This window comes from Siphateles boraxobius, unplaced genomic scaffold, assembly GCF_051911475.1.
Source record: "Siphateles boraxobius isolate OS27281-9 unplaced genomic scaffold, OSU_SipBor_1 66, whole genome shotgun sequence".
Taxonomy (NCBI): domain Eukaryota; kingdom Metazoa; phylum Chordata; class Actinopteri; order Cypriniformes; family Leuciscidae; genus Siphateles; species Siphateles boraxobius.
In genome coordinates this window covers 24,573,043-24,599,470 of record NW_027509193.1, presented here as the reverse complement: position 1 = coordinate 24,599,470, position 26,428 = coordinate 24,573,043, and the positions used below count along the sequence as shown (strand labels likewise).

Here is a 26,428-nt window from a genome sequence, read left to right as displayed (position 1 = left end):
TCATAATTGAGAGATTTAAATGTGCTAATCTGAGAAAAAAGTCAGAATTGTGTGATATCTCAATTACATTTTTTATTCCATGGCAGAAACGTCTCGGTTACGTATGTAACCCTCGTTCCCTGAGTAGGGAACGGAGACGTTACGTCGGATGACGACGAATGGGGTTTCGCTTAGAAAGCCTATCAACTTTCAGTATTACAAAACGAGCCAATGGCAAAGAAATGCCATGGGTCTGCGGAATTTGCTTAGCGTAACTCCGCCCCACCTCGTGGGTATAAAAGGAGGAAGCTGGCAACATGCAGATATGTTTCTTCGCTGAGGAGCCAAGACTGAGCTCAGGCGATCCCCGCGGTACAGAGGAAAGTGGCAGGCAGACTTAACACCTCCGTTCCCTACTCAGGGAACGAGGGTTACAATCGTAACCGAGACGTTCCCTTTCGTTGTCACTCCGAGTTACGTCGCATGACGACGAATGTGGTTACCAGTCTAATCACACCACCTTCTCGGCTGTCTTCCAGTGCCCTGCATAAATCTGAGATCCTTGTCGTGAGACTGGCACGGACGAAGGACTCCTATTTTGCACAGGAATACCAAGGTACACTGGGGAGCATATACCATAGCTTAGAGGAAATATGTAATTATTGCAAACCCAGAGGGGGGGGGGGGGGGGGGGGGGGGCGGGATTTAGAGAATACACATGACCCAGAGGGACATGGTTATGCATATGGAGAACACTGGGGTGTCCAGCCGCAGGTGGAATATTTCAACCCCAGGGGTGGCAAGGTGGCTTGCCAAGGGAAAGACACATGCTCAGAGAGGCTTACAGTGGAAATAAGCATGTGGGGGTCGCTCAGAGGAGGGACCATGCACACGGGAGGCACCTAGCCGACGCGCAGGCAATAGACACTGGCGCCGACGTCAGGAGTGCTGGAGGAACTCAGGGCTTTCGGAGTCGCTAAAGGGAGAACCACGTACTGGTATGCCTGCCCCTCGAAAGCAAACAGTAGGAACAGTCTGTGTCGAGGGAGAATGGAGACATGGACGTAGGCGTCCTTCAGGTCGATTGCTGCAAACCAATCCTGGGGCCACACACATTCGAAAATGCGTTTGGCAGTGAGCATCTTGAACGGCAGCCTGTGAAGGGAACGGTTCAGCACGCGCAGGTCCAGGATTGGCCGTAACCCACCGGTTTTCTATGGGACAATGAAGTACGGGCTGTAGAAGCCGGTCCTCATCTCGGCCGGAGGGACGGTCTCGATCGCACCCTTCGCCAGCAGGGTAGCGATCTCTGCTCTCATGATAGGGGCATTGCCACTGACCAAAGTGGAGCGGACTCCCCTGAAGCGGGGAGGAGACCGCGCGAACTGAATCGCATAGCCGAGCCTGATCGTCCGCGCGACCCAGCGGGACAGGTGGGGAAGCTCTAGCCAGGCTCCCAAGAACTGTACCAGCGGGGTCATACGAACAATAGACTTCCCACCGGTGGTGCAGCATGGCGGAATGACTGGCCCAGACGTGGACGGCATAGCGGCCTGGTGTGGGGGCACAGTCAATAACCGCGCCCTGACAGAGGAGACCAGGGAAGGATGAACGTTCCACGGGGGTCTGCTCTGCCAGAGGGCTGGCGACAGAGGCGGATGAGAGCGGCACGGTCCGGGGTGAGCAGCGGGGTGTGGAGAACAAAAGATTCTCCCCCAGCCCTCCACCGGGGGAAGGAGTGGTCCTGCTACCATCTCCTGTGAAGTAACTTTCAACATCCCTGAGCAGCCCGTCTCAGGAACGTCGCTTGGCCCGGCGTTCAGCGGGGGGCGGGGCTGGAGAGGGCTTGGGCGCCTTCTTACGGCTTCCTCCACGAACAGGCCCGGGTGGAGGCTGCTGCTTGGGCCGGGCGGGAGGGGTGGGAGCGGCAGGAGGGCGCCCTCGGCGGTGAACAGACTGAGGGTTCTGCCCGGTCGGCTGGGTGGAGGCAGCGGTGGTCCGTCGGGGCAGAATATGCTTAATAGTCTCAGTCTGTTTCTGGGCGTTGGAGAACTGTTGGGCGAAATCCTCCACCACACCACCGAATAGGCCGGCCTGGGACATGGGGGTGTCGAGCAGGCGGGACCGCTCAGCATCCCGCATATCAGCCAGGTTCAGCCATAGATGTCTCTCCTGGACCACAGCTGTGGACATCACCAGACCCAGGGAGCGTGCGGTCACCTTTGTCACCCGGAGGGCGAGGTCTGTGGCGGCGCACAGCTCATCAAAGAGCCCTGGGTCCGTCCTACCCTAGTGCATGTCCCTTAGCATCGGGGCCTGGTAGACCTGCAGAGCGGCCATGGCATGCAAAGAGGCAGCCGTCTGTAGGACTACGCCACTAGGGTAGACTAAAACCTACAGGCTTTGGATGGGTGCTTAGGCTCGCCGCGAGAAGAAGCACTCTGAGGACACAGCTGCATCACAACAGAGCGTTCAACCGGGGGAAGCCCAGTGTACCCACGGGCAGCTGCCCCATCGAGGGGAGGAAAGGCAGATGAAACCAGTGAGCGGTCGCGGGAAGACATGGGAGTCTTCCAGGACTTCGAGATTTCATCATGCACGTCCGGGAAGAAAGGTATTGGGGCAGGCTGAGGACGGGAAGCCACAGCTGCACCCAAAAACCAATCGTCCAGCCGCGAGCGCTCACGACAGGGTGGAGGGGTCCACTCTAAACCAATGCTTGCGGCCAGCCGGGAAAGCATGGCCGTCATCTCTGGATCAGACTGAACCACAGCCATATTCACACCCGAAGGTGGCTGCTGTGACGAGTCGTCACTTCCAGATGAATCAGACCTGCCTTGTGATGCTGCGATTGACATCACGTCTTCCTCTGGAGCGCCAAAGGAAACCCGCGGGACCTCAAACGACGGTTCAGCGGGAATCCCCTGAACGCTCGCGGGTTGCAACACTGGTGAAGGTGCAGTGGGGCACGGACGAATAGTCGGCGCTTTGTCACCCTCAGATCACCCTGGCCACCAGCCGAAGTAGAGCCCCTCGAGGAGGCGCTAGATTGGGGTGTGGATGAGTGGACTCTCACTCTTGCGAGATCATTGAGTCTCGATCTAAGTGTTGTGATGGTCATGTTCCCACAGAGAAAACATGACTCATCCATGAGGGCTGCTCTAGCGTGATTAATGCCCAAACACACTAGACAGCGCTCGTGCCCATCAGAGTCAGACACAAGCCGACCGCAACCAGAAGAGCAAGGGCGAGACATCTTTAAAAAGACGTGGCGCGTGCAAGCTCTTTTTGTGAGAGAAACTCAGTGCTGAAGCGCCCGCGGAGAACACGCTCACTGGCAAACCACGCTCAGATAGGCAGGAAGTGTGCACTCGCCGGGAGATCGCCGTCACACCAACACTGGAGAGTTGCTCGTCTCGTAAGAAGCTGACAATCAGAGGTAGCTTAGGGAGTGAAGAATTACACTTGGCTCCGAAGCGAAAACATATCTGCATGTTGCCGGCTTCCTCCTTTTATACCCACGAGGTGGGGCGGAGTTACGCTATGCAAATTCTGCAGACCCATGGCATTTCTTTGCCATTGGCTCGTTTTGTAATACTCGAAGTTGATAGGCTTTCTAAGCGAAACCCCATTCGTCGTCATCCGACGTAACTCGGAGTGACAACAAGCATTGTTCACCTGTCACATTTGTCTGTCATTATTCTTCACAAAAGATTTTGTAATTTTGATTAACACCTTTCCATAATACAATTAATATAATATTCATTTTAAATAATATGATTACAATAATATATTAATAATAATAATATAATGATTTTGTTTTTACTCATTTAATTACGTATAGCACTTAAGCAGTGGTTTTGCCATGGTGAATTCTTGCTCACACGTTAGAGTGTAATTTGATTTGATTTGATTTATAAGACAAAAAATAGTGAAATACACTCATTTGTCAAGGATAACACAATAAAGTTAAAAACTTGTTTCGATTGCAGTCCTTGATGTAAAGCACAAACTTCACTCATAGTGACAGTTTACTTTGGGATTACTATTATAAATACAAAGCTACAATAGGTTTCCACATTTGCAAAGTTTACATTCACAATTAAACATCCACACAATACACTAATACAAATTAATCACTAAAACAACCTATCTAATAACCAACTTTTAACATTCAAACTAACAAATCTAGCAAGACATTTTGTTCTAGCATTAACCTTATACCTAAAGTTTTCATAGCCATACTTGCACCACTCAAATCATTGTCAAGGACACAGCCAAGATAATTAACACTATTTCTGTTTGATATTACACTATGCCCTACCTTGATAGACATGTTAGGAACCTTGTTCAGTTTCATTTTAGACCCAAATAATATTAATTCTGTTTTACCATATATGCAATAAGAGTTTCTTTTCAGAGAGCCAGTCTTTTTACTTTAATTAACTCCTCACTTAATATCACTTATATTTTAACCGATATCCTTGTCTGAAACCAGTAATGTCCATGATGGAGTGGTATTAAAACGTGTTTGGAGGGATTGAGAACTCCAACACTCTGACATACAAGTAAAACTTTCATAGCTCTAAAATCATGCTCTGCAACGCTCACATACTCTGATGATAAAAAGAGAGGAAAGGTTTGTAATCCCTCTGAGTTAAAAGTGTTAGAAACATGTCTACCAAGTCTCATTAGTTAATGACGCTAATTTGTGGAGCTGTTAAGAGAGTGAAGAAAGGGAAGTGATATCCCTTTGATAGTGTTAGATATTTCATTCACAGGCGATCACACTATTTACAGAATGTGTAGCAGATGCTGAAATCTTTATAAATAGGCCTATGTGTTAGTGTTAGTGGGGACGACCAACAGGCTGACAGCTTCTCATATATCTTCACTTTCTGACACCACTCTCTTTCTCACGATCTGTGAAGATGAGCTTGAAAAAGTTCAGATTTATGTGACTTTCAGTGGGTGGCTCGAATAAGTAGCTATGATATTTGAAACACTGGTGCAAATTTTCAGCACCGAAACCTTATTGTTCACCAATCATCTGTAATTTATTAAATTTTCCCCAAGTGGTAATTACGCTGAAATAGCATGTGATGTGATTATTTAAATTAGTGCAAAGACGCCTCTTTTAAAAATAAATCTACATTATGGTTGTTATGGATTGCTGTTTGCCTGGAAAATTAACATTGTACTAAAAAAGAGTTTTTTAAAGAGTTTTTAAAACTCTTTTTTAAAACTTTTAAAACGTTTCTATTGATCATGTCAGTAGTAACTGATTAAATAATAGACAAATATGTAACTTTGAATATGCACTAGTCTTTAAAAGTTTGGGGTCAGTAGATATGTTGATAGAAATTAATACTTGTATTCAGCATATACTGAAAGTGATCAAAGATGACTAAAACATTTATAACTTTATATATAACGGATTTTAACTTATAACTTTTGAACTTTTGAAAAAATATTAAGCAGCCCAACTGTTTTTAACATTGATAACAACGACAAAATGTTTATGAGCAGCTAATCAGCATATTGGAATGATTTCTGTAAGATCATATGACACTGAAGCATGTGACTGAAGCAATGACTGATGAAAATTACATTTGAAAATATATAAATAAATGGTAAATGGACTGCATTTATATAGCGCTTTCACAGACCGAATGGCCACCAAAGCGCTTTACATAGTTGCCTCACATTCACCCATTCAGACACACATTCATACACCGACGGCAGTGTCAGCCATGCAAGGCGCCACTCAGCTCGTCGGGAGCAGTTGGGGTTAGGTGTCTTGCTCATGGACACCTCGACACTTGGTCAGGTGGAACCGGGGATTGAACCACCAACCTTTCGGTTTGTAGATAACCTACATGAACCACTGAGCCACAACTTGTAGGGCATAAGATACTTTTGACCAGTAGTGTATACAGACCAACAACAGGGTCAGCATGTGCAAATATGCTATCATTAGGCGGAAATCATTCTTAGTGAGACTTTTCCTTTGGTTCAAATATGAGCAAATCTTAGATTACATTGAAACTATAGATGTGAATAATTGACCTACCTTCCTCCCCTCTGGCAGGTATAGTACTTTCCCTTTGCCCCAGTCTCTATGTGAATCTATTCCTCTCTGCTGCCTTCTGCTTTTGTAGTCCTCCATCCCTAAAAACCCCACCCCTCCAAAACCACTGTCAGGCTTCTGCCCTTCTATAGGACACTCTGCACATTCCACCCTGCACGATTGGCTGTGCACTCACTCACTGAGTCAAGTGTGTGATATAGCTAATGTGCGTGACGGCAACTCTCAGCCCTTAGACACTGACCTAGAATCATTTCAATATAATCATTTTAAAGTCAGATTTACTGACAGCAAGGAATCTGCCTCCACAGAATATTATAAAGCACCTGTAAATTGAGTCAGAACATTCTGCTTATCCCTTATTTCAAACTGTTTCTTAAATATGTTTCGATAATTTGTTGTTGCTTTCAGCTGCCATTAGAAGTGCTGCACTCTCTGTTACATTTAGCACATTTTACTATATTTAAATCCTGCTGATTTGTGATGAAATGTGCAGATTTTGAGCAGGCCAACTTTTGGGGTAGTGCTGATGCAGGCTTCAACAGAATTCACGGTCAGTTCTAAATGATCTCAGAAGTGAAAGTCTACACTGATTTTGGGTCAGTTGTTGAAGGCAGAGTGTGGCTTATGCACAAGTGTGTGGTGGTCTAATGCGCATTGTAGTCTCTTCGAAGTGTAATGCAGTGGCACCCTCCTGTGGCCAGGTGTTTTCCTGGGAGTTTTACTCAGGTACAGTCCTCAATCTTCCCACCACTAACCTCCATGTCCTGAAATATAAAACCATTTACAACATTTTTCATAACATCAGCAATACTGCTAGAGGGTGGGGTGAAGATTACAGGAGTTTCATTGGAGTCAGACTATGGATAATCACTGCTTGCTTTCAATATTTTATCTGTATTCCGTATCATTACTATACAAAGTGAAAGTGAGAGTTCTTAAGAGTGTAAATAGAGTAATCAATTAAATTGAACTATGATTGTCACTTTTGAACATTGAACACTTTTGATTGTCTTTCACATTATTCTGTCATGATAACTACACATTAAATATACACTACTATTCAAAGGTTTGGGGTTAGTAAGATTAAAAAAAATACTTTTATCCAGCAAGGATGCATTAAATGCATACAAAAAAAAATTCAAATGAATGCTGTTAACTAAAATATTATGTAATAAGTAACTAAAATTAATTAATTATTATCAACTGTTTTTAAGAATTGTTTCTTGAGCAGCAAATCATCATATTAGAATCATTTCTGAAGGATCATGTGTAGACCTTGGGTAATGATGCTGAGAATTCAGCAGAATAAATTACTTTTTCTAGTTTTATTTATAACTCCTAGATATAAAACTCCTACTGAACTCAAACTTTTAAACGGAAGTGAAAATAAATAAAACAAATAGTCTTGTAATTTGTTTTTTTTTCTTTCTTCTCTTAGACGTGTAATAAATAATGTTTTCTGATTTTGTGACTCTCTCTCTCTCTCTCTCTCTCTCTCTCTCTCTCTCTCTCTCTCTCTCTCTCTCTCTCTCTCTCTCTCTCTCTCTCTCTCTCTCTCTCTCTCTCTCTCTCAGCCGGTTTAAGGAGAAGTTTCCGTCTAAGTCGGAAGGACCGTCGTGGTTCTTCAGGAGAGGCCAATGTTTCTGACCAGAATGACTCAGAGTTCCTGACCTATGAAGAAGTGACACGTTATCAGCAGAGGCCCAATGAGAGACCCCGATTAGTAGTTCTCATTGGTAAGATAATATAAAACATAATACTTCAACTACAGTTTTGTATTCTGTGTATATTGTGCAATGTTTAATTTTGGTGGAATAAACTGCCCACTGATTAAATGAGATATAGAAGAAAAAAAACGCAAAAAACTTTAAATATAAATGGGAGGCAAGGCGGTTATCTAAGTCCTCGCCATTTTACAAAGTAAACAACAGCCTATCAGTTCTGTCAACCTTGTGTCCTATTAAACATAATTATAAATAAGACTTGGAACAATGTGAATGAGAGAAAACATTAAATATATTTTTTGAGTTCCCATTTGTTCAAATATCAAAAGGAAAACACCACAGTAGTGTTTTCACAACTTTCAAAAAGAGATAACGTTTTGATAAGAAGATAAGAAGGCAGAAGAGTGAAAGACATCAATTTTAAAATCACTCCCACAGCCGCTGTATTTGAAACACCCTCATAGCAGCCAGCGTTAACAAGTTTCTTGTCATTTGATAGTAATATAATACAAAGTCAAGTGTTATAAATGTACATACATTTTTTAAAAATGAAAATATAAAAAACTTTGCAGGATTTACGATGTTGATGACCGTTAAAATGCGACACAGTCTGTGAAAAGTGTCCATTGGCAGCTACAATAGAACAAAGCTAACTTTTTTTCCATAACTAGTGTCTTTCTCGGCATACTTAGCAATTCCAGAAAATATACCAGATGTGGTATTATAACTAAGCACATATATAATTTATCCTTAAAAACTAGGCTGGAGCTACACTGTTCCTTCCATAAACCACTGCCTGTATCAGTAAGATGTTTGCCAACAGTTCAGTTCACTGCATCCCACATTCTGTTAATACACTGACCTCTAGTGGCAATAATTATTTTACTCAGCTTCAGAAAGTGTCTGTGATCTAAGTGATCTTCTGAAATACTTTTTTCTTGTACGTTGCACTTTAAGTACATAGGCTACTATAAATACTCTGATTTGAACTTGCTGCTTATCTTTGCGCAGGTTCTCTGGGAGCACGCATCAATGAGCTGAAGCAAAAGGTCATTGCAGAAAATCCCCATCGCTACGCTGTGGCTGTGCCCCGTAGGTCTTGCCTCATTTCCTATTCAGAATGAAAAGAGTTTCCTGATAAATACACCAGCTACATTATACACACAGTTCAAACCATTAACATTCAAACTTTCCAGTGTTTTTAGACTTTAGAAATGATCTGTGTGAAATTTTAAATCATAAAAAAATTTCATTGTTCACTCCCCGTAATGTTCTTCTTCAGATGAAACAAAATGCAAATTTTGGAAGAATATCCTGGCATATATATATATATATATATATATATATATATATATATATATATATATATATATATATGAAAGTGAAATAGGACCGGGTGCAAAAACACAAATGGACCACTTTGATGATATATTTATGGTCGTTTTGCATTCTTTTTCAAGCTTGAAAGATTCGGTTCCCATTATAATTGCATGAAAAACAGTCTTTGGGATGTTTCTTTTTGTGTTTCACACAAACAAAAGTCATGCATGTTTGGAAATACATACAGGTAAGGGTGAATAAATGACAGCATCATTTTTCAACTATCCCTTTAAACCACATGACATTTTTGGCTCTCTGTCCTCCATCACAGACACCACACGGCCCAAAAAGAGCCATGAGAAGGAGGGAGTGGAGTACCACTTTGTGACTAAGCAGGCCTTTGATGCAGATGCACAGAATAACAAGTGAGTGCTGCTGCTGTGTCTTGTACTGCTGCTCTTCTACTACCACTTGAATATATATTGTCCAATTGTCATACCCTGACTTGTCTGCAGATTTATAGAATATGGAGAGTATAAGGAGAATCTGTATGGGACCAGTATAGAGGCCATCCGCTCCGTTCAAGCCAAGAACAAGATGTGTCTGGTAGATGTACAGCCTGAGGTAAATAACTGCAGCTTTTGCCCTGGGTGTTGATTCAAGAACTACTGTAAATGTGATCATTTATAATTGACATGGAAACAGCAAAACTATTCTCTGATCAGCTTAAATTATGCACAAAAGCATATGTCGGCAACACTTTAGGGTCCATGCATGCATATTAATAGGATATTGGGTGTTTATTAGTACTTATAAAGCACATATTAATGCCTTATTTTGTATGACCATATTCTAAATCCCTTAATCCTACCCAATACCTAAACTTCACAACTACCTTGTTAACTGACTGTTAACTATTTGGAGTTTATTGATGCAAAAGTCATAGTTAATAGTTAGCTAATAGTGAGAATTGGACCTAGGGGTGTGCGATATCACGATTTTTGATCGTGGACGGTTAAAATGTCTCCACGATCTGCTTTTGAAGAAATATCGTATAGTGCTACAGTGTATTCTATCTGTTGCAGTTCTGGCGCCTCCGTCCCAACATACTGTACAACGCTATGTACATTCACATCACATATCAACGCAGAGTCCCCATTGCTGGACCCCATTGGCTTTCATAGAAGGAACTGTTTGGTTAGGCACATTCTTCAAAATAACTTTTATTTTCAACAGAATAAAGAAACTTATTTGGGATTAAAACAATTTAAGAGTGTACATGATGGCAATTTTCATTTTTCAAATGTTAATAAAACAACAAAAACAAAGAGAAAATCAATCACTGCTCTGAGAACTTTAATAGTAGCTTTAATAAGTAACAATGTATAATAAAAAAAAACAGTAAAGTCTATGAAGTGTTATATTTTTATTTTCGTTCATTTAATTTCTTTCTTTAATGTTTCTGTTAAATACACATTTGTATATTATATGTTGTGTATATGTAATGTGTATCTTTGTTCTTATAATAACATCTACTTATAATAATCTTTTAATAACAAAGAAAATGACAAAGATTTTTTATCTTCACCACTTTTCTTTTTTCTTTTATATTTTGTTACCTTGTAAGGCTTTGTTTTTAAAATAGGGACATCAGTTTGGCTGTAATGCTCACTCACTTGCAAAATAGTAAAACCAACATGAAAAGAAATAGTGATAAAATTGTGAATCGTGATTTTCCTGAAAAAAAATCGTGATATGATATTTTTGCTACATCGCCCACCCCTAATTGGACCCTAAGCTAAAGTGTAACCTATATGTCTTATTACATACTTTGTAGATTTGAATATGTTGCTTTGGTTATATTTACAATTTTCATCCATCACTTGGCCAAAAGGAAGTCTTTCTTGAATGCTGACATGTACCGACTGGTTTCACCTTCAGGTGGAGCTACTTTTCTATTTCAAAAAGCATATTAGTTGTGCAAAACCACACGCAGCACTTTACCCTGATGGCAAGAATCCTTCTTATGGACATGGCAGGAAATTTGACTTAAACTTGCTCTCATGCATTTCTAATGTGAAATTTTACCGCTACTGGCCGAAACTGAACATGAAGTTTATCAGTGCATACAGACCTCATAATTTACTTTTTTTAAACGTTACATCTCAATAAAGAAAGGGTTATGAAAGAGTCAGATAGATAGGAGTCAGTAAGATCTTTCATGTTTTTGAAAGAAGTCTCTTATTTATTTGGTCAAAAATACAGTAAAAACACTAATATGATTACAATTGAAAATTATTTGAACATATTTTAAAATGTAATTTATTCCTACGATGTCCAAGCTGAATTTTTAGCATCATTACTCCAGTCTTCAGTGTCACATGATCCTTCAGAAATCATTCTAATATGATGATTTGGTCCATTTCTTATTATTATCAGGATTCTTTGATGAATTCAAAGTACAAAACAACAGAATTTATTTGAAATACATTTTTTTGTAACATTATAAATGTCTTGCTAAGTATTTTATTTTTTTCAAAAAATCTTATTAACCCCACATTTTGAACAGTACTGTACATATATAGATAGTGTCATTTAACCCTTCACATTACTGGTTTTGTTGTTTGTCCTGCCACAGGCTTTGAAGGCCCTGCGGACAGCCGAATTCAAGCCTTATGTCATTTTCGTAACACCAAGAATCCCGGAGAGTCGCAGACGCCGCAGTGCTGGCACCTCGCCGGGTGGAGGTGAACATGGGCGAATAACAGTGAGTCTCATCACAGGTTTACATCACTCGGCTCCCAAGAAAACCTGTGGCACTGATCAACAACAATTCTCCCAACCTCTCAAAAATCAGCCTTGAAATTGCGTAATTTAGTAATAATTGCGATAAAATTGCCACGATTGTCTAGCTTTGAAAATCAGCTTAAGGTTTGTCTCACTTGCAAAATGTATGGGGAAATCACAGAATCTACAGGCACGGTATATCTAGCTTGATTATTATTTTTGCACACATCCTCAGACATCTCTTTCATTTCATTCTCACTATTAATATTCATGCCCTACATTTTTTCATGTCTTCATTTTCAGGAGGAGGACCTGCAGGAAATGCGTCTGTCTGCACAGCAGATAGATCAACAATATGGTCATCTAGTGGATCGGGTCCTGATTAAGGAGGACACTGCCAGTGCCTGTGCAGAACTACGTAGCATCCTGGAAAGACTGGAGCGGGAGACCTTCTGGGTTCCTATGAGCTGGGTCAAGGCCTAGGCCCCCCACCCGCCCCTCAGCTTTATTTCAGACTGTTGACCAAGTAGAAGTCCACTGAAGGCTTCTTTTCCTCCATACGGTGCAGTCGGACTGGGCCTGGATTCTTTCAGCCATCCACCATCTGTAAAGGAAGGTAGAGGTCTTGGCAGCATAGATTTTTCAATCCCGTTCATGCCATCTCCCGCCAAAAATATGATATATTTGATCCCGCTCCCGGCCAAAACATTCACGTTTTGTCCTGTTCCCGCAACCAAAAGCCCGTAGGAAGAGGTCTAAGTGGATTTTTCAGTCCTAGTCTAGTTAGAAGCTGTTTTGTTCTGGTGTTGCACACTCATACGATGCTTCAGATCTCCAGAATTTTGCGTGCTGTTATTATTAGATAATTATATTTTGAGGGAGCCCATGAGTAATTGTTTTTCTCCCGCTTCCTGCGCACATATCAGCACATCCTGATTTTGCAAAGTTAGACGCGTTCCTGGGTCCACATATTTTGTTGATCCTGGAACAACATTACTGGACGAAAATTAAATTCTAACTATATCCTTACCCCTAAACCTATCCCTACCCATAAGTTATCCCTAAAATCAGAAGGAAATGATAGGTGAATAACACTGATGTAAAAGCACCTTACCCTGGTTGTAAGCCTAAACATGGCATAAACTGTAATCTTGTCTCTCAAATCTGATTGGTTGATTGGAATGTTGCTCCAGGATCAATAAAGATGTTGATCCAGGAACATGTTGCATTTAGTGAAATCCGGTTCTGCCACATATCAAAATCTTTCTTCCCGCACGCACACAGCTATTCAAAACTTGCCCGGGCCGCACTGTTGCGTCAGGTCCCGCAGACCTCTAGGGAAAGCATAAAGAGACTAAACAAGAGATTTAAAGAGGGGAACAGGCCATTGAGGGTGTCTGTCTTGATACAGATTTTGTTTTCAAGCTAGGACATGCAGGCACATAAGCACTTATATAATTGTTTTTTTAATGACTTTATTTATTTATTATTTGCTTTATTGTGTCATAACATTTGTTTATTTGATACTTTGTGGCTTCCTTTTAGGTTACATAAAGTGTTTCAGTAGACATGTGCATTAAAGCAATACTTCAGTTGCGAACAGATTATATTTTCAGAAAGGTATTAAAAGTTGAATGTGGTTTCCATAGAAATCCACATCTGGCCATAGCAAGTGGGACATTTTCAGATTGAAATGTACATTTTTCTGCAATGCACAGTAAGCCTTTCCCACGCACACTCATGCAGGATCTCATTTAGCAACTGTAACTACTTCAAGTTTGAAATCATTTGAAGTTTTAATTTCATAAAGTGTTGCCTATCACAATTTGTTGTCTAATTGAATCACGGAAATCAGGTTATTTTTGAAGAGCCCGATTGATCAATGTTTAAGAGGAAAATATTAAACTCCTGCTGTGCCAACAACTGTCTCAATACACCAAGCTTTTCTTCTCAAAGATTTTCTTCATTCGGAGGGTTACGGTTTGGGCCACGCCAAAGCACTTAGGCTACACATAAGATTTAGACATGTAAATATGTAACTAAGCGTTCTGGAGTTTAGGTTTGTTAGGTGTAGATGAACTAAAGGGGATGATACACTGGGCAACTTTTTGAGCAATGTTGCGGGGCAATGTTGACGTCAACGGGCAACCAGATGAGACACAGGGCCCACGACAGATCTAAATGATCCAGATAGAAATGTACTGCCCATTTTCAATGGGAAAGTGCCCAAGCAACAATCGCTCAAAATGTTGCCCTGTGTATCATCACCTTTAGACCGTGTTGAGATGAGACAGTAATACACAGGCCCTTTATTTTAAACCAGACTTTTAAGGCGTCCTTGTTACAGTGTAATTATACATTTAAGTACTGAGTAATATTAATTAACTACATGTACTTACTTACTAGGGTTAGGATTAGGTTTGTTGTAGGTTTAGTTGCATGTAATTATGCACAATTTATAGTTATTACTACAGTAACTATATGTAACTTGTGTAACAAGGACACTGTAAAATAAAGTGTTACCAACTTTCACATTCACAATTTCTCGTGAACTTTCTACCATTTCCCAACATATCATACAAATCTTGTTGATCCTACCTCACCTCGTTTTTGAACTGAAATCTGTCACTTTTGTTGTAAGCTGTCATTCTTTGGTGTCAATTCTTAATTGTATGTCATGTACTGATTGCAAGTAAAAAACAAAACTTATCAAGAAGTTGCCTGTCTTGAATGTGTGAAAATGTGAGTATTATGACAAATGCTGCCTCTTATTACATATTTGTCTATTGCATTCAGATTGAAATGACAGTGAGCAGTACTACGTGTCTTTGCGGATTATTCTGTCAGCCACTCTATTGTGCATTAACATTATGAATATATTCTTTGCTGCGGGCAATCAAAACCCGAGCCTGCATTATCCCATTTCCAAGCTCTACAGGCTATTGTTTTTTCTGCTTCATGTTAGATTGCATTTATGACAGTTTGACAGCTGCTGTCCTAAAACAGAATTGAAATAAACAATGTTACATTTATTCAATAGATTTGTTCAATAAAAATCTCAGTTCAGTATTTGAGATTTCCCCGACACATGGATGAATCATTTCACCTAATATGCAAGCAAAAAGGTATACACATCAATCAGACTGGGTGCTAGCTCTGCCAAATTCAATCTGGAAGTGGTGAAAAATGAAGAAAACAGCCAAACAACGTTTCTTCAAATGGAGTCATCCTTTAATAATTTTAAAAACGTCAAAGAAAAGCCAGGCGTCCGATCAAACAACCCACTGTTGGAGACCTCTGAGTGTCAGGCTTGCTTATTCATTAGTAGATCATGGTCTTTAATTGGAAAATGGACAGAAAGGCCAGGACTCAGTAAAAGCTTGGCTATCTTTAGCAAGCTTTATTTCACAGGTCCCTGAGCAGTGGTATATTTGTGTGATAGACTTCCATCCTAATTGGGCTGAGAGGGAGGGATGTGATGCTTGCTAATTGACATTTGTTTGATTGTGTGGGAAGAACTGTTATTTGTTTGGTGGCAGAAATATCCTTTGAAGTAAACCCGTCTCATTCTCGTTCTCCCTCTCAAGCAATTAAGTTCTGGAACATTTTGGTTGCCCTATAAGACAGTTGGGAAGATGAAGAAAAAATAATTAAAATGGGTGGTGATTGATCTCATTAGTATGGAAGTCTTGGCAAGAGGAGTGGATGACCAGCACAGAATTATAATGTCATGAACACAACATTTTCAAAAGAAGCTGAAGACAACAACACACTTGCATTAATTTGACACACACACACACACACACACACACACACACACACACACACACACACACACACACACACACACACACACACACACACACACACAGTGCGATTAACTTCTGCAAAACATTACTGTACTAAAAATGCAAAATAGAAATTCATCCTTGCGAGGTAACAATTTTCTCATTAGCGAGTTTATTTATCTGAGAACTTTGTGTAGCATACATCTGACATGCTAATTTATACTGTATTGTGTTGTGTATAATTAAGGGCATTTCTAATATGTAACTCAGCCAAAGGCCAACATTAATAATGTTTTCAAAACAGTAGCCTGTTCAGCTTTTTCATGGCCTACCTTTATTTATGTTCACCGAATGTCATGAAAGCAATTAATATTGCAAAGACGCTCTGGTTTTTTTTCTAATTGTATCATTATTTAGTGCAGCCTGGACTATCAGCATTTGCAGTTTTGCTTTGCTGTTCAGTCACCAAACTCCTGATTTTCATTACATAGAAGCAATTTAAAATGTACCACAAGCATCCTGAGGCTTGACTATCAGCCTGTTACATCAGACATGCAATGATGTCTGTTTACGAAAACAGCACCGCTGGCATTATAACTTGTTAAAACTTAATGAGTATACTGTACTTTTTTTTTGCAAACTTTTTACCTTTGGGGGTACAACGACAGCTTGTCGCTGTGGCCTAAAGGGTACATTAGTACCTTAACATGTACTACAGGCACAATGAGTGTATTTGAGGATACTGCCCCGCTGACACGCTGTTGTACCCCTAAAGCTCACATGTTTTGTTTTTTTCTGACAGCAAACTTTCTTTGCGATTGATGCAGAATCACCTTTCTTTCTAGCTCAAAACTAATTGAATATATGTGAAGTCTTTCTTTTTCTATCTTAAAAATTAAACAATGCAAATGTAAAGTGACCAATGAAGAGGCTGAGGATAACTTTGACTTCATAAACAAAAATGAATGAATTCTGTTTGGCTCATCAGAACAAAAATTTATAATAAAAAGCATGTGTGATTATTGTGGTGAACAGCACATTCCAGGTCCCAGTTTTATGGCAGAGCCCTTCTCTGTCCGTAACATTAGATAAAGGTTTGCTACATTTTGACTGAATCTTGGTGGACTAACACAAGCAAACTGTCCAACACCATTAGATAAAGATGCTAGGACAACAGCCAGACACCTCTTAGAGGGCAAGAAGAAGACCTCTGGCCAAGCCAGGGAAGGACAGGACTTCTTATTGGTCCACATGCAGTTTCTGCTCTTAACCCATCTAGAGATTACTTCCTAAGGTTTTGGCTTGTGACTGCCATAAAAATTCCTAAGGACCTCCGGATGCAGCAGCAGTAAAACAAAGAAAGACCACAATGATCCATCCAAATCTATTCATAACTATGTTTTCAAACCTTGAACCTGATGCAAACTACAAACCTCCATTTCATACTTATTCAGAAAAATAAGTATTCTCAGTCATCGCTATATTGTAGTGCAACTTCTAACTCAAATTCAGCTGTTAATGTATGAATGCTTGACAGTTCAATCTTTTCCCATCCCGTTTGGTCTATTTGTTTATAATATTGCCAAAAGTATTCTGGTGGTGGTTTGGAAGGTGAGAAATTCATTGGTAAAAATTTAAGACACTTAAAGACTTCCAACTGTGTGCTTTATGCAAATGAGTTCCACAGGGAAAAGAAGGGTGGGCCACAATGTGTGTCTCCCCTCTGATGCCAGCAGCCAATCACAGCACTGGACTGGAGAAGCACCAAACTGGATCGCATAGGGATAAAGGTACCCTTTCAACCGACACTCCTTGTTCTGAGTCTTCAATCGGATGAGACATAACAGATGTGCCGTTCTGAGTCTGTCCAGAAAGGGGATAGACAGAAACAGATCAACAACGTTCTGGGTCTCAGTCCTGGAAGGGGAGAGACATTAACAGATACATTCTCGTTCTGAGTCTCTGGCCTGCAAAGGTGAGACAGAAACAGATCAACATTTTCTGAGCATCTGGCCTGTTACAGGGAAGGCAGCAACAAATAAACTGTACCGTTCTGAGCCTCCGGTTTGTCCAGAGAGACAACAGATTCCATGATCTGGGTCTAAAGTTTGTGAGGCAGCAACGGACCACGTTCTGAGCCTCCAGTCCGTGAGAAGGTTAAGCTCAGGAGAGCGAATCTTCACTTCAAGGTACCGTCATCTGCATGTTCTAGATTGTTAAGGACCTTCTGCACCTTCAGGGCCTCATCTCCATGTTCCATATTTAAGGGCCCTTTGGTGCTCTAGGAGCTTTGTGTCAAAGGCTGTTGAAATGGATTCCAGCTCCTTTCCCCACTGCATTGTTACCCCAGCACGACCAGTAGAAGACGTCAGCGCCATAAGACTGCTTACTCGACCACGTGGAAAATAAATAATATCACTTTCCCAAACCTCTTTCCAGCGACCTTGGCATTGTTGCATTAGCCTTGCTCCTCTCCTCCTATGTACTTCCGCTCAATTTTCATTTTCCTTCAGTACTACGCCTGGGTTTGTGGTATATTCGTGTTTTTTTTCCGGGCAATTTTTACCGGTCCAATCAGCGAACAGAGGAAGTGGCTGAGAACGATTATGTTGAAGCCGTGGCTAGTCGTGCGTCACGACCAAACGTTAGTGATTGGTTATGGCAGATCCAGAGTGGCTCTGGGCAGATCCAATAGTTGTAAACTTCGACAGAGTACCCGCCTTCAAGGAAGTTAACGCTTGTCAATGGAGAGCGGCCAGACTCTCTGTACAAATGAAATGTACGAGAGTCTGGTAGGACCGGGCTATTGTTGCATATTATCAGTAGGCTATATGATTTTTAAATTTACACTAGATTTAATATAGCTGATGCTATAGTGGATAAAAAATTATATTTTGTTTATTTGTTTGATGCATATAATAAGGTTCTTCACCTTTTCAGTTTTCAGAGAAACAACAGTTTATCTTTCCGTAAGATAACATAACTCTTCCATAGCCAGACAATTAACTTAATCGCTTGTATCTTATGTGTTTTATGCACTTTATTCCTTTATCATTCGTGGTATTCATTTAGTAGTTGTGTTAGTTATTCTTGTTCATCTTTTGCTTACACAATTTATTTTATTACACGTTTCTTCCTTGATGATACAGTAAGAGGCTCTACATGTTAACAATCTCAACAGTCTTTCAGAAAAATCAGCTGACCAACTCTCTCCAGTTTACATTAATTCTAAATGAGTGAACAGCCTCCTTTTGGGAGCAGTTCTAATACTGCCAAGGTAAAAGACCAGGGGTCTCATTTATGAAATTTTGCTTAGAAACCGTTCTACATTTAATCTTACGACCATACCTCAAATATGCATATATGTGTGATTCAGACAACGAACGTATGCACAAAAAAAAGGAAAAAGTTTTTCATTGTACTTGATCACTTGTTTACATGACAATAAATTACTTTTACTTTGCATCAGTCAATACTGAAGCCACATGTTTAAAACTATTCACACATTGTCTATGCGGACCAAACCGTGAATCATTTTCCATTGCTTTTTTAACAAAATGCATTCAATGACTATATTTTTCAAAATCCATGAACACTTTTGTCATTCATACTTCATCTGCAAAACACTATTTAGTTGCAAAACATTTTTCAAATGCTAACACTGCTTTCACAACTGATAAAAGCACATTCAAATCAGAAGGATGGCAAACTCTGTGCATTTCTGCTGGAATTATATTGAAATATAAAATCTTAGCAGAATATTTACAATAAAACGAAATAACAATAAAAAACGTCTCGGTTACGTATGTAACCCTAGTTCCCTGATAGGGAACGAGACGCTGCGTCAAACGCTGTGGGAACGCCCCTGCGTTGTGCGTCATGAAGCACGTATGGAATCAGCCCAATGGAGAGATGGAACGTCATAGGCTGGTGACGTCATTGACCAGGAAACTATAAAGCACCCCATAAACACAAGCGCAACAGCTTCTGATAGGCCTGAAGGAAGCGCTAGCGGGAATGCCGGGAGTATGGTGGAATGACGCAGCGTCTCGTTCCCTATCAGGGAACTAGGGTTACATACGTAACCGAGACGTTCCCTTTCAAGGGAACTCGAGCTGCGTCAAACGCTGTGGGAACGCTAATACCCACGTCGCCATAGGACCAAGTGACCGCCATGTGAGAACTAGCGCACAGAGGACGAGAGCACCTGTGCCCCAGGGGTAGAACTTAAGTCTAGGTCGTAGAACTTAATGAAAGTATGCGGTGAAGACCATCCAGCCGCATCACAAACGTCACTGAGGGAAACTCCTGACAGTAAGGCTTTAGAAGCCGCCATACTCCTGGTAGAGTGGGCTCGTACAGCCAAAGGTGAAGGCTGACCAGCCGACTCATAGGCAAGTGAGATAGCCTCGACCACGCACTTGCTCATTCTCTGTTTAGACGCGGGACACCCCTTCTTGGGTGGCCCAAAGCACACAAATAGTTGTTCTGACTTCCTCCACAGGGCAGTTCTGTGGACATAGGCGTCTAACGCCCTAACAGGGCAGAGTAAATTAAGTTTCTCCTGGTCAGAGGACAGAAATGGAGGAGGATAAAAGGCCTGCAGAACTGTAGGTCTAACAACATTAGTAGGGACCTTGGGAACGTAACCTGGTCTAGGATGCAGAAAAGCCTTAACCATGCCAGGCGAAAATTCCAGGCACGAGGGTGAAACCGACAGAGCCTGCAAATCTCCGATTCTCTTTAGTGAGTAGATAGCAAGAAGAAAGATAGTCTTAAACGTGAGAAACTTCTCAGGAACTTCTTCGATAGGTTCAAGAGGAGCTAGGGAAAGACCTTCTAATACGATGGCCAGATCCCAGGCCGGCACCCTCGTACGAACTGCTGGCCTAAGCCTCAGTGTGCCACGAAGGAAACGAGTTATAAGCAGGTGTCTCCCAGGAGAAACTCCACTGAAAGGGACGTGGTAAGCAGCCAGTGCCGCCACATACACCTTTAGTGTGGAGGGGGATAGCCCTGTGAAGAAGCGCTCCTGCAGGAATTCCAGCACTGCACCCACTGGGCAGTTAACTGGGTCCTGCAGGTGCTCTCCACACCAAGAAGTGAAGAGTTTCTACTTCAAGGCATAAAGCTTCCTCGTGGATGGAGCTCTGGAGTGAAGAATGGTCTCAACAACCTCGGTTGAGAGACCAGAGTTTAAGAGCTGGGCCCCCTCAGAGGTCAAGCCCACAATACTGGGCGGGGTTGAAATATCATGCTGCCCGCCTGAGAGAGTAGATCCCTCCTGACCGGGAGCTCCAAGGGAGAGCCGTCCAGGAGAGAAACCAGGTCCGCAAACCATACTCGGGCCGGCCAGAACGGGGCTACTAATAGTAGGCTGACCCCGTCCCAGCGAACCCTCTCCAGAACTCCAGGTAGCAGAGCAATCGGGGGAAAGGCGAACAGACGTGACCTCGGCCACGGCTGCACCATAGCGTCCAACCCCAGAGGGGCTGGATGGCTGATGGAAAACCACAGATGACAATGCGTGGTCTCCTTGGAAGCGAATAGGTCCACCTCGGCGTGACCGAAACTCAACCAAAGGAGCTCCACCACCTCGGGATGGAGTCTCCAATCCCCCGGCCTCGGCCCCTGTCTCGACAGGGAGTCTGCTACCACATTCAAATACCCAGGAAGATACATTGCTCTCAGAAATAGTAACCTCCCTTGGGACCACAGGAGGATCTGACGGGCCAACTTGAAAGCCGGCGAAACCGCAGGCCCCCCTGATGATTTATATAAGAGACCACCGACGTGTTGTCTGACTGAACTAACACATGATGACCTCTCAGGTCTGCTAGGAAGTGTTTCAGAGCCTGGAACACCGCCAACATCTCTAGACAATTTATAAGCCGTGATAGATGGTGGTCCTGCGACAGCCCTTGGGCTGGACGACCACTCGTGACCGCCCCCCACCCTGTGAGGGAAGCATCCGTCGTTAGCGTTACGCGACGACAAAGAGCCCCCAACACAGGCCCTTTGAATAGGAACCAAGTTTCTTTCCACATGACCAGAGCACGAAGGCAGCGCCGCGTGACTTTGACCGTGCGGAGCGGATTTCCCCTCGGGAGAATCCCTTGGTCCTGAGCCACCACTGTAGCGATCTCATGTACAACAGGCCGCAAGGTATAACGTCGGACGCTGCTGCCATCAGACCCGACAGTCTCTAAAACTGTTTTACAGTAAGTAGCTGGCCTAGCTTTACTTGTTTCACAGCTGAGAGAATCGAAACGATGCGGGTCGGAGCGAGTCGCGCCTGCATCGAAACCGAAACCCAAACGACACCCAGAAAAGTGGTCTTCTGAGGAGATAATACACTTTTCTTTGCGTTCAGCCTCAACCCCAACTTCCTGATATGAACGAGAACGACATCTCAATGTCGAACCGCCATCTGCTCTGTCTGAGCTAAAATCAACCAATCGTTGATGTAATTGAGGACACGAACACCCTGAAGCCTCAGGGGCACTAGTGCTGCGTCCATGCATTTCGTGAAAGTGCGGGGAAATAAAGCTAGGCTAAACGGAAGAACCCTGTGCTGGTACACCTCGCCCCTGAAGGCGAATCTCAGGAACTTCCTGTGTTGTGGAAGGATGGAAATGTGGAAGTAAGCGTCCTTTAGATCTATCGTGACAGACCAGTCCTCGGATCTGATTTGTGACACGATCTGCTTGATAGAGAGCATCTTGAATTTTGGCTTCCCTACCGAGCGATTCAATAGGCGCAGGTCTAAAATTGGACGCAACCCCCCATCCTATTTTGGAACGATGAAATATCGGCTGTAATAGCCTGACTCCACACTGGGAGGAGGAACCCGTTCTATAGCCTCCTTTTGAAGGAGTGCTTTCACCTCTTGTTCCATAACCAGAGCCTGCTCGGGGCTCACCACTGTAGGCAGAACCCCTCTGAATCTTGGTGGACGACACCTGAATTTGATAGCATACTCCCTTTCTATTGTCTGCAGGACCCAATGAGATATTTTTGGAAGGCTTTTCCACTCTGCCAGAAATTCTACTAAGGGTACCAGTCTCTCGAGACTGGGCTCTGGTGTAACTTGGGCAGCAAACGCAGCGCCCTGTAACGGCACACCGGCAGGGAACAACTGGTCTAACCGCTCTGAAACCCTCCTCAGAGGGAGCGAGCGTCCCTCGGGAAATCGCTTGCTGGGACCGTCTGCGCCCCGGCATGAAGGCGGGGTTGGCAAAACGGGCCCCTGAGGGCACAGAGGAAGAATGGGCACCGTAGAAAGAGGTGAACACCTTTCCGCCTCGGTGGGGACCACCCTCAGTGTCCTGCGCGCCGTGGCGCCAGGACTTCTTCTTAGCCGAAGCCTTCTTAGCTAATATAACTGTCCTCAGATCAGTTCTATTACCGGGAGATTTCGGCTGAGAGTGCCGCGGCTGAGCCCACTGTCCAGCGGGGGGAGCACGAGACGCGACACTCTGCTTCAGCGCCCTATATGATGAGCTCACAGACGGCCGGGGCTGCTCCCGCTCAGCAGCCCCAGGGACATGAATTTTTAAAGGGAGAAATTTCTTAAAAGCTGTTGTTTGCTTTTCCTTCTCCTGGAATTTATCGATGACAGAATTTACAGCATCGCCAAATAAACCCAGGGGGGAGAGAGGAGTGTCTAAAAGGAAAGCTTTTTCTTTTTCTTTTATATTTGTCTGATTTAACCACAGATGTCTTTCTGCGGCTACCAGAGCTGCCATAGATCGACCCACTAGCTTGGCCGACTCTCTGGTTGCGCGCAGGGATAAATCAGCAGCCTGACGCAGTTCGCAAACCACGTCAGCACTGACCTCCTCACTCTCACTCACGTCCCTCAGCAGGTCAGCCTGGTATGCCTGCATAATAGACATAGTATGCAGACATGACACAGCCTGACCCGCCGCCGAATACGCTTTACCCACAAAAACCGAAATATTTCTAAGAGGCTTGGTGGGTAATGCCGATGCCTTAACAGATGACGCAGCCTCGAGGGAGAGAAAACTCGCAAGCGTCTCTTCCACGCGAGGCATAGCCGAATAACCATATGATTTTGCCCCCACAATATTAGAATATGTTGAAGTCTGGGGACTAAACACTCTATATGACACCGGTTTTTTCCATGATTTCGACACCTCAGTGTGGAGATCGGGAAAAAACGTCAAGCACCGGCGTGGAGGTTGCACTCGTGACGGCAAAAATCTCTCATCTAATTTTGATTTAGAAACAGACTCCTGTCTAGTCACTGGCCATACAATGCTGAGTTTTTCTACAGCTCTTGTTAATACCTCCACTAGCTCATCAATTTCGGGAGTGTAAGGTGGCGAATCCTCCACATCTCCCTCATTTATAACTGGTGCCTCAGCCCGAGCGGAGGAAACCGCAGCGCGTGCTTCCGAACACGGGACTGAGGCACTGGATCTCACAGGTGAAGGGAGAGATAAGGCAGAGCCCGTCTCTAACCCCGCTGAGAGATCCATCTGCGATCCCCACGATACGCGTTGTCGCTCTGCCTCGGCAAGAGCGGGACCTAAACCGCGGGGAGCGAGCACCGAACAGCGGGGAGCGAGCACCGAACCGCTCTCCTCGAAGAGCGCCCGGCGGGAGCGGAGGCAGACGCTCGCAATGCTCACAATCAGCTCCCTCGAGAGCTGACTGGGCATGCTGCACTCCCAAACAAACAACACAAAGAACGTGTGTATCCCCACTCGTAAAATAACGCGAGCAGGGAGGGACACACTTCCTAAACTGCTGTTCGTTCGCCATATCTCTCTTAATATACATATATATATATATATATATATATATATATATATATATATATATATATATATATATATACATATATAAATTGTTTGTGTGGTGCAGAGTATGTAAAGACAGACAATATTCACACAGGGACAGATTCACATATAGCGCGACTGAAGGCACAGAAAGCTGTTGCGCTTGTGTTTATGGGGTGCTTTATAGTTTCCTGGTCGATGACGTCACCCGCCTATGACGTTCCATCTCTCCATTGGGCTGATTCCATACGTGCTTCATGACGCACAACGCAGGGGTGTTCCCACAACATTTGAAGCAGCTCGAGTTCCCTTGAAAGGGCACAACTAATAGCAATTTCAGCTGAAAGCCCAGAAGGTGTCCTATTTTTTGTCTTTACAGTACACTGAAAAAAATAGTGTTTTACACACTTGTTTTAAATACTTCCACACATGCCAGCAGGATGAAACTTAGTGTATTTACTAGTTGCCATATCAACACTATATAGAGAAAAGATTGCGCCAAAATTCAGAAATCTTTGTAAGATAACCCTGAAAATTTATTTAACCATAGCAAAAGTAAATTTCTTACTTAAGATAATTTTTCATCTCTATTTTTTGTTCATTTAAAATTAGACAAATGTGATATTTTAATCTCCAATCTGTTGTTTAACAGTTGATATATTTATTTAATGCTTTGCTAACCAGAAGAAGACACTAGCAGGGTTTAAACCCCAGTTGTGCAGTTGGGGCATGTTGTAACACTGTGTTACAATGTGCCCCTATTAGAAATATGCTAATATATTCTATACTTTTATGAATTCTATTGAGAAAACATGAGAAATATGTAAATAAAGACTGAAAGTCAATTTTCAGAAATTATTAATTGTTATTTTGTTTTGAACTATGCAGTTAACTGTGTTTTCCGATGTGTTTGTTGTCAAACTCAAAAATTTGTTTATTTTTAATTATTAAAAAATCCCATTCCCTTTCAGTCGATAACGTCAGACGTAGTCGACGTCGACTGAATTGGGATCTCGCTAGAGAGACTATCCTCTTCGAGTACTATTGAACGAGCCAATGTAATTGGCGTGCGTGATTCGCATCACACACTCCACCCCCGCGGCGCGGGTATAAATACGGAAGTGGATGCACGCACTAGTTGCCTTCGCTTCGGAGCCGATTGTTTGATGTCTCTGAGAGTGCTGTTGTCTACAACGAGCAAGTGTGTCGGTGTTCTTCAGGAAGACTCTCCCAGTGCTGGTGTTCTACAGCGCGAGTGCAGCGGTGATCGCGAGCTTTGAGCTCTCAACTGCTGTTTTAACAGCAACAAATTTCTAAATGTTTGTGTGTGTTGATGGCTGGTTAGAGGGCGGAAAAGTGAGTGCTTCACTGTTTCAGTTCTCTGTTCAGTGTTGCCGCGGTCATTCCCCTGTGTGCTCCGGCACTGGTGACGGTCCTATTTTCTGAAAGAGCAACACGGGTGCGTTTGCGTCTTTTTCAAGATGTCATTCCGCCCGTGCGTTTCTGGGTGTGGTCGTTCCCTGTCTCTCTCTGATGGTCACAACTGTTGTGTCGCGTGTTTGGGCTTACAGCACGCTGAGACAGCTTTTGTGGACAGCTCATGTTTTCATTGTGGGAACATGACTGTCGCAGTGTTGAGGGCGAGACTCGCCTTCGTTCGCGGAGAGCAAGTCCCCATTACCATGCCCCACCCTCGGGTGCTGTGTGGGATGGGTGACCGGAGGATAGTGTTGGATGTTCCGCCCGGTAACCATTCCCTTTGGGCTCCTCACTCCTCCCTTCCACTGCAACCACTGGAGACTCCTGTGTTGTCTGCTGGTCCATCTGTAATGGGTGGGCCAGCGGTTTCACTCGGGGCTCCCCTGGAGGACAGGACGCCGATTGCAGCATCGGAGGGTGAGCTGACTTCTAGAGATGATGACTCGGCTGCAT

At 43.1% G+C, this 26,428-nt stretch overlaps 1 protein-coding gene across 4 annotated transcripts in view; it reads left to right on the top strand.

Annotated features, from left to right (window-relative positions):
- mpp3a (MAGUK p55 scaffold protein 3a) overlaps window positions 1-14,614 on the top strand; it is a 48,054-nt gene extending 33,440 nt beyond the window's left edge. For 3 of the 4 annotated variants that reach the window (XM_077213185.1, XM_077213187.1, XM_077213186.1), the window contains 6 exons: window positions 7,645-7,806; window positions 8,806-8,886; window positions 9,446-9,539; window positions 9,630-9,738; window positions 11,753-11,881; window positions 12,205-14,614. In XM_077213185.1, the coding sequence (XP_077069300.1) occupies window positions 7,645-7,806; window positions 8,806-8,886; window positions 9,446-9,539; window positions 9,630-9,738; window positions 11,753-11,881; window positions 12,205-12,384 (755 nt within the window). In that variant the 3' untranslated portion in view covers window positions 12,385-14,614. Of the gene's footprint in view, window positions 1-6,730; window positions 6,797-7,644; window positions 7,807-8,805; window positions 8,887-9,445; window positions 9,540-9,629; window positions 9,739-11,752; window positions 11,882-12,204 lie in introns of all 4 variants that reach the window. The other variant, XM_077213184.1, reaches the window with a different exon arrangement.
- The last annotated feature ends 11,814 nt before the right edge of the window (window positions 14,615-26,428 follow it).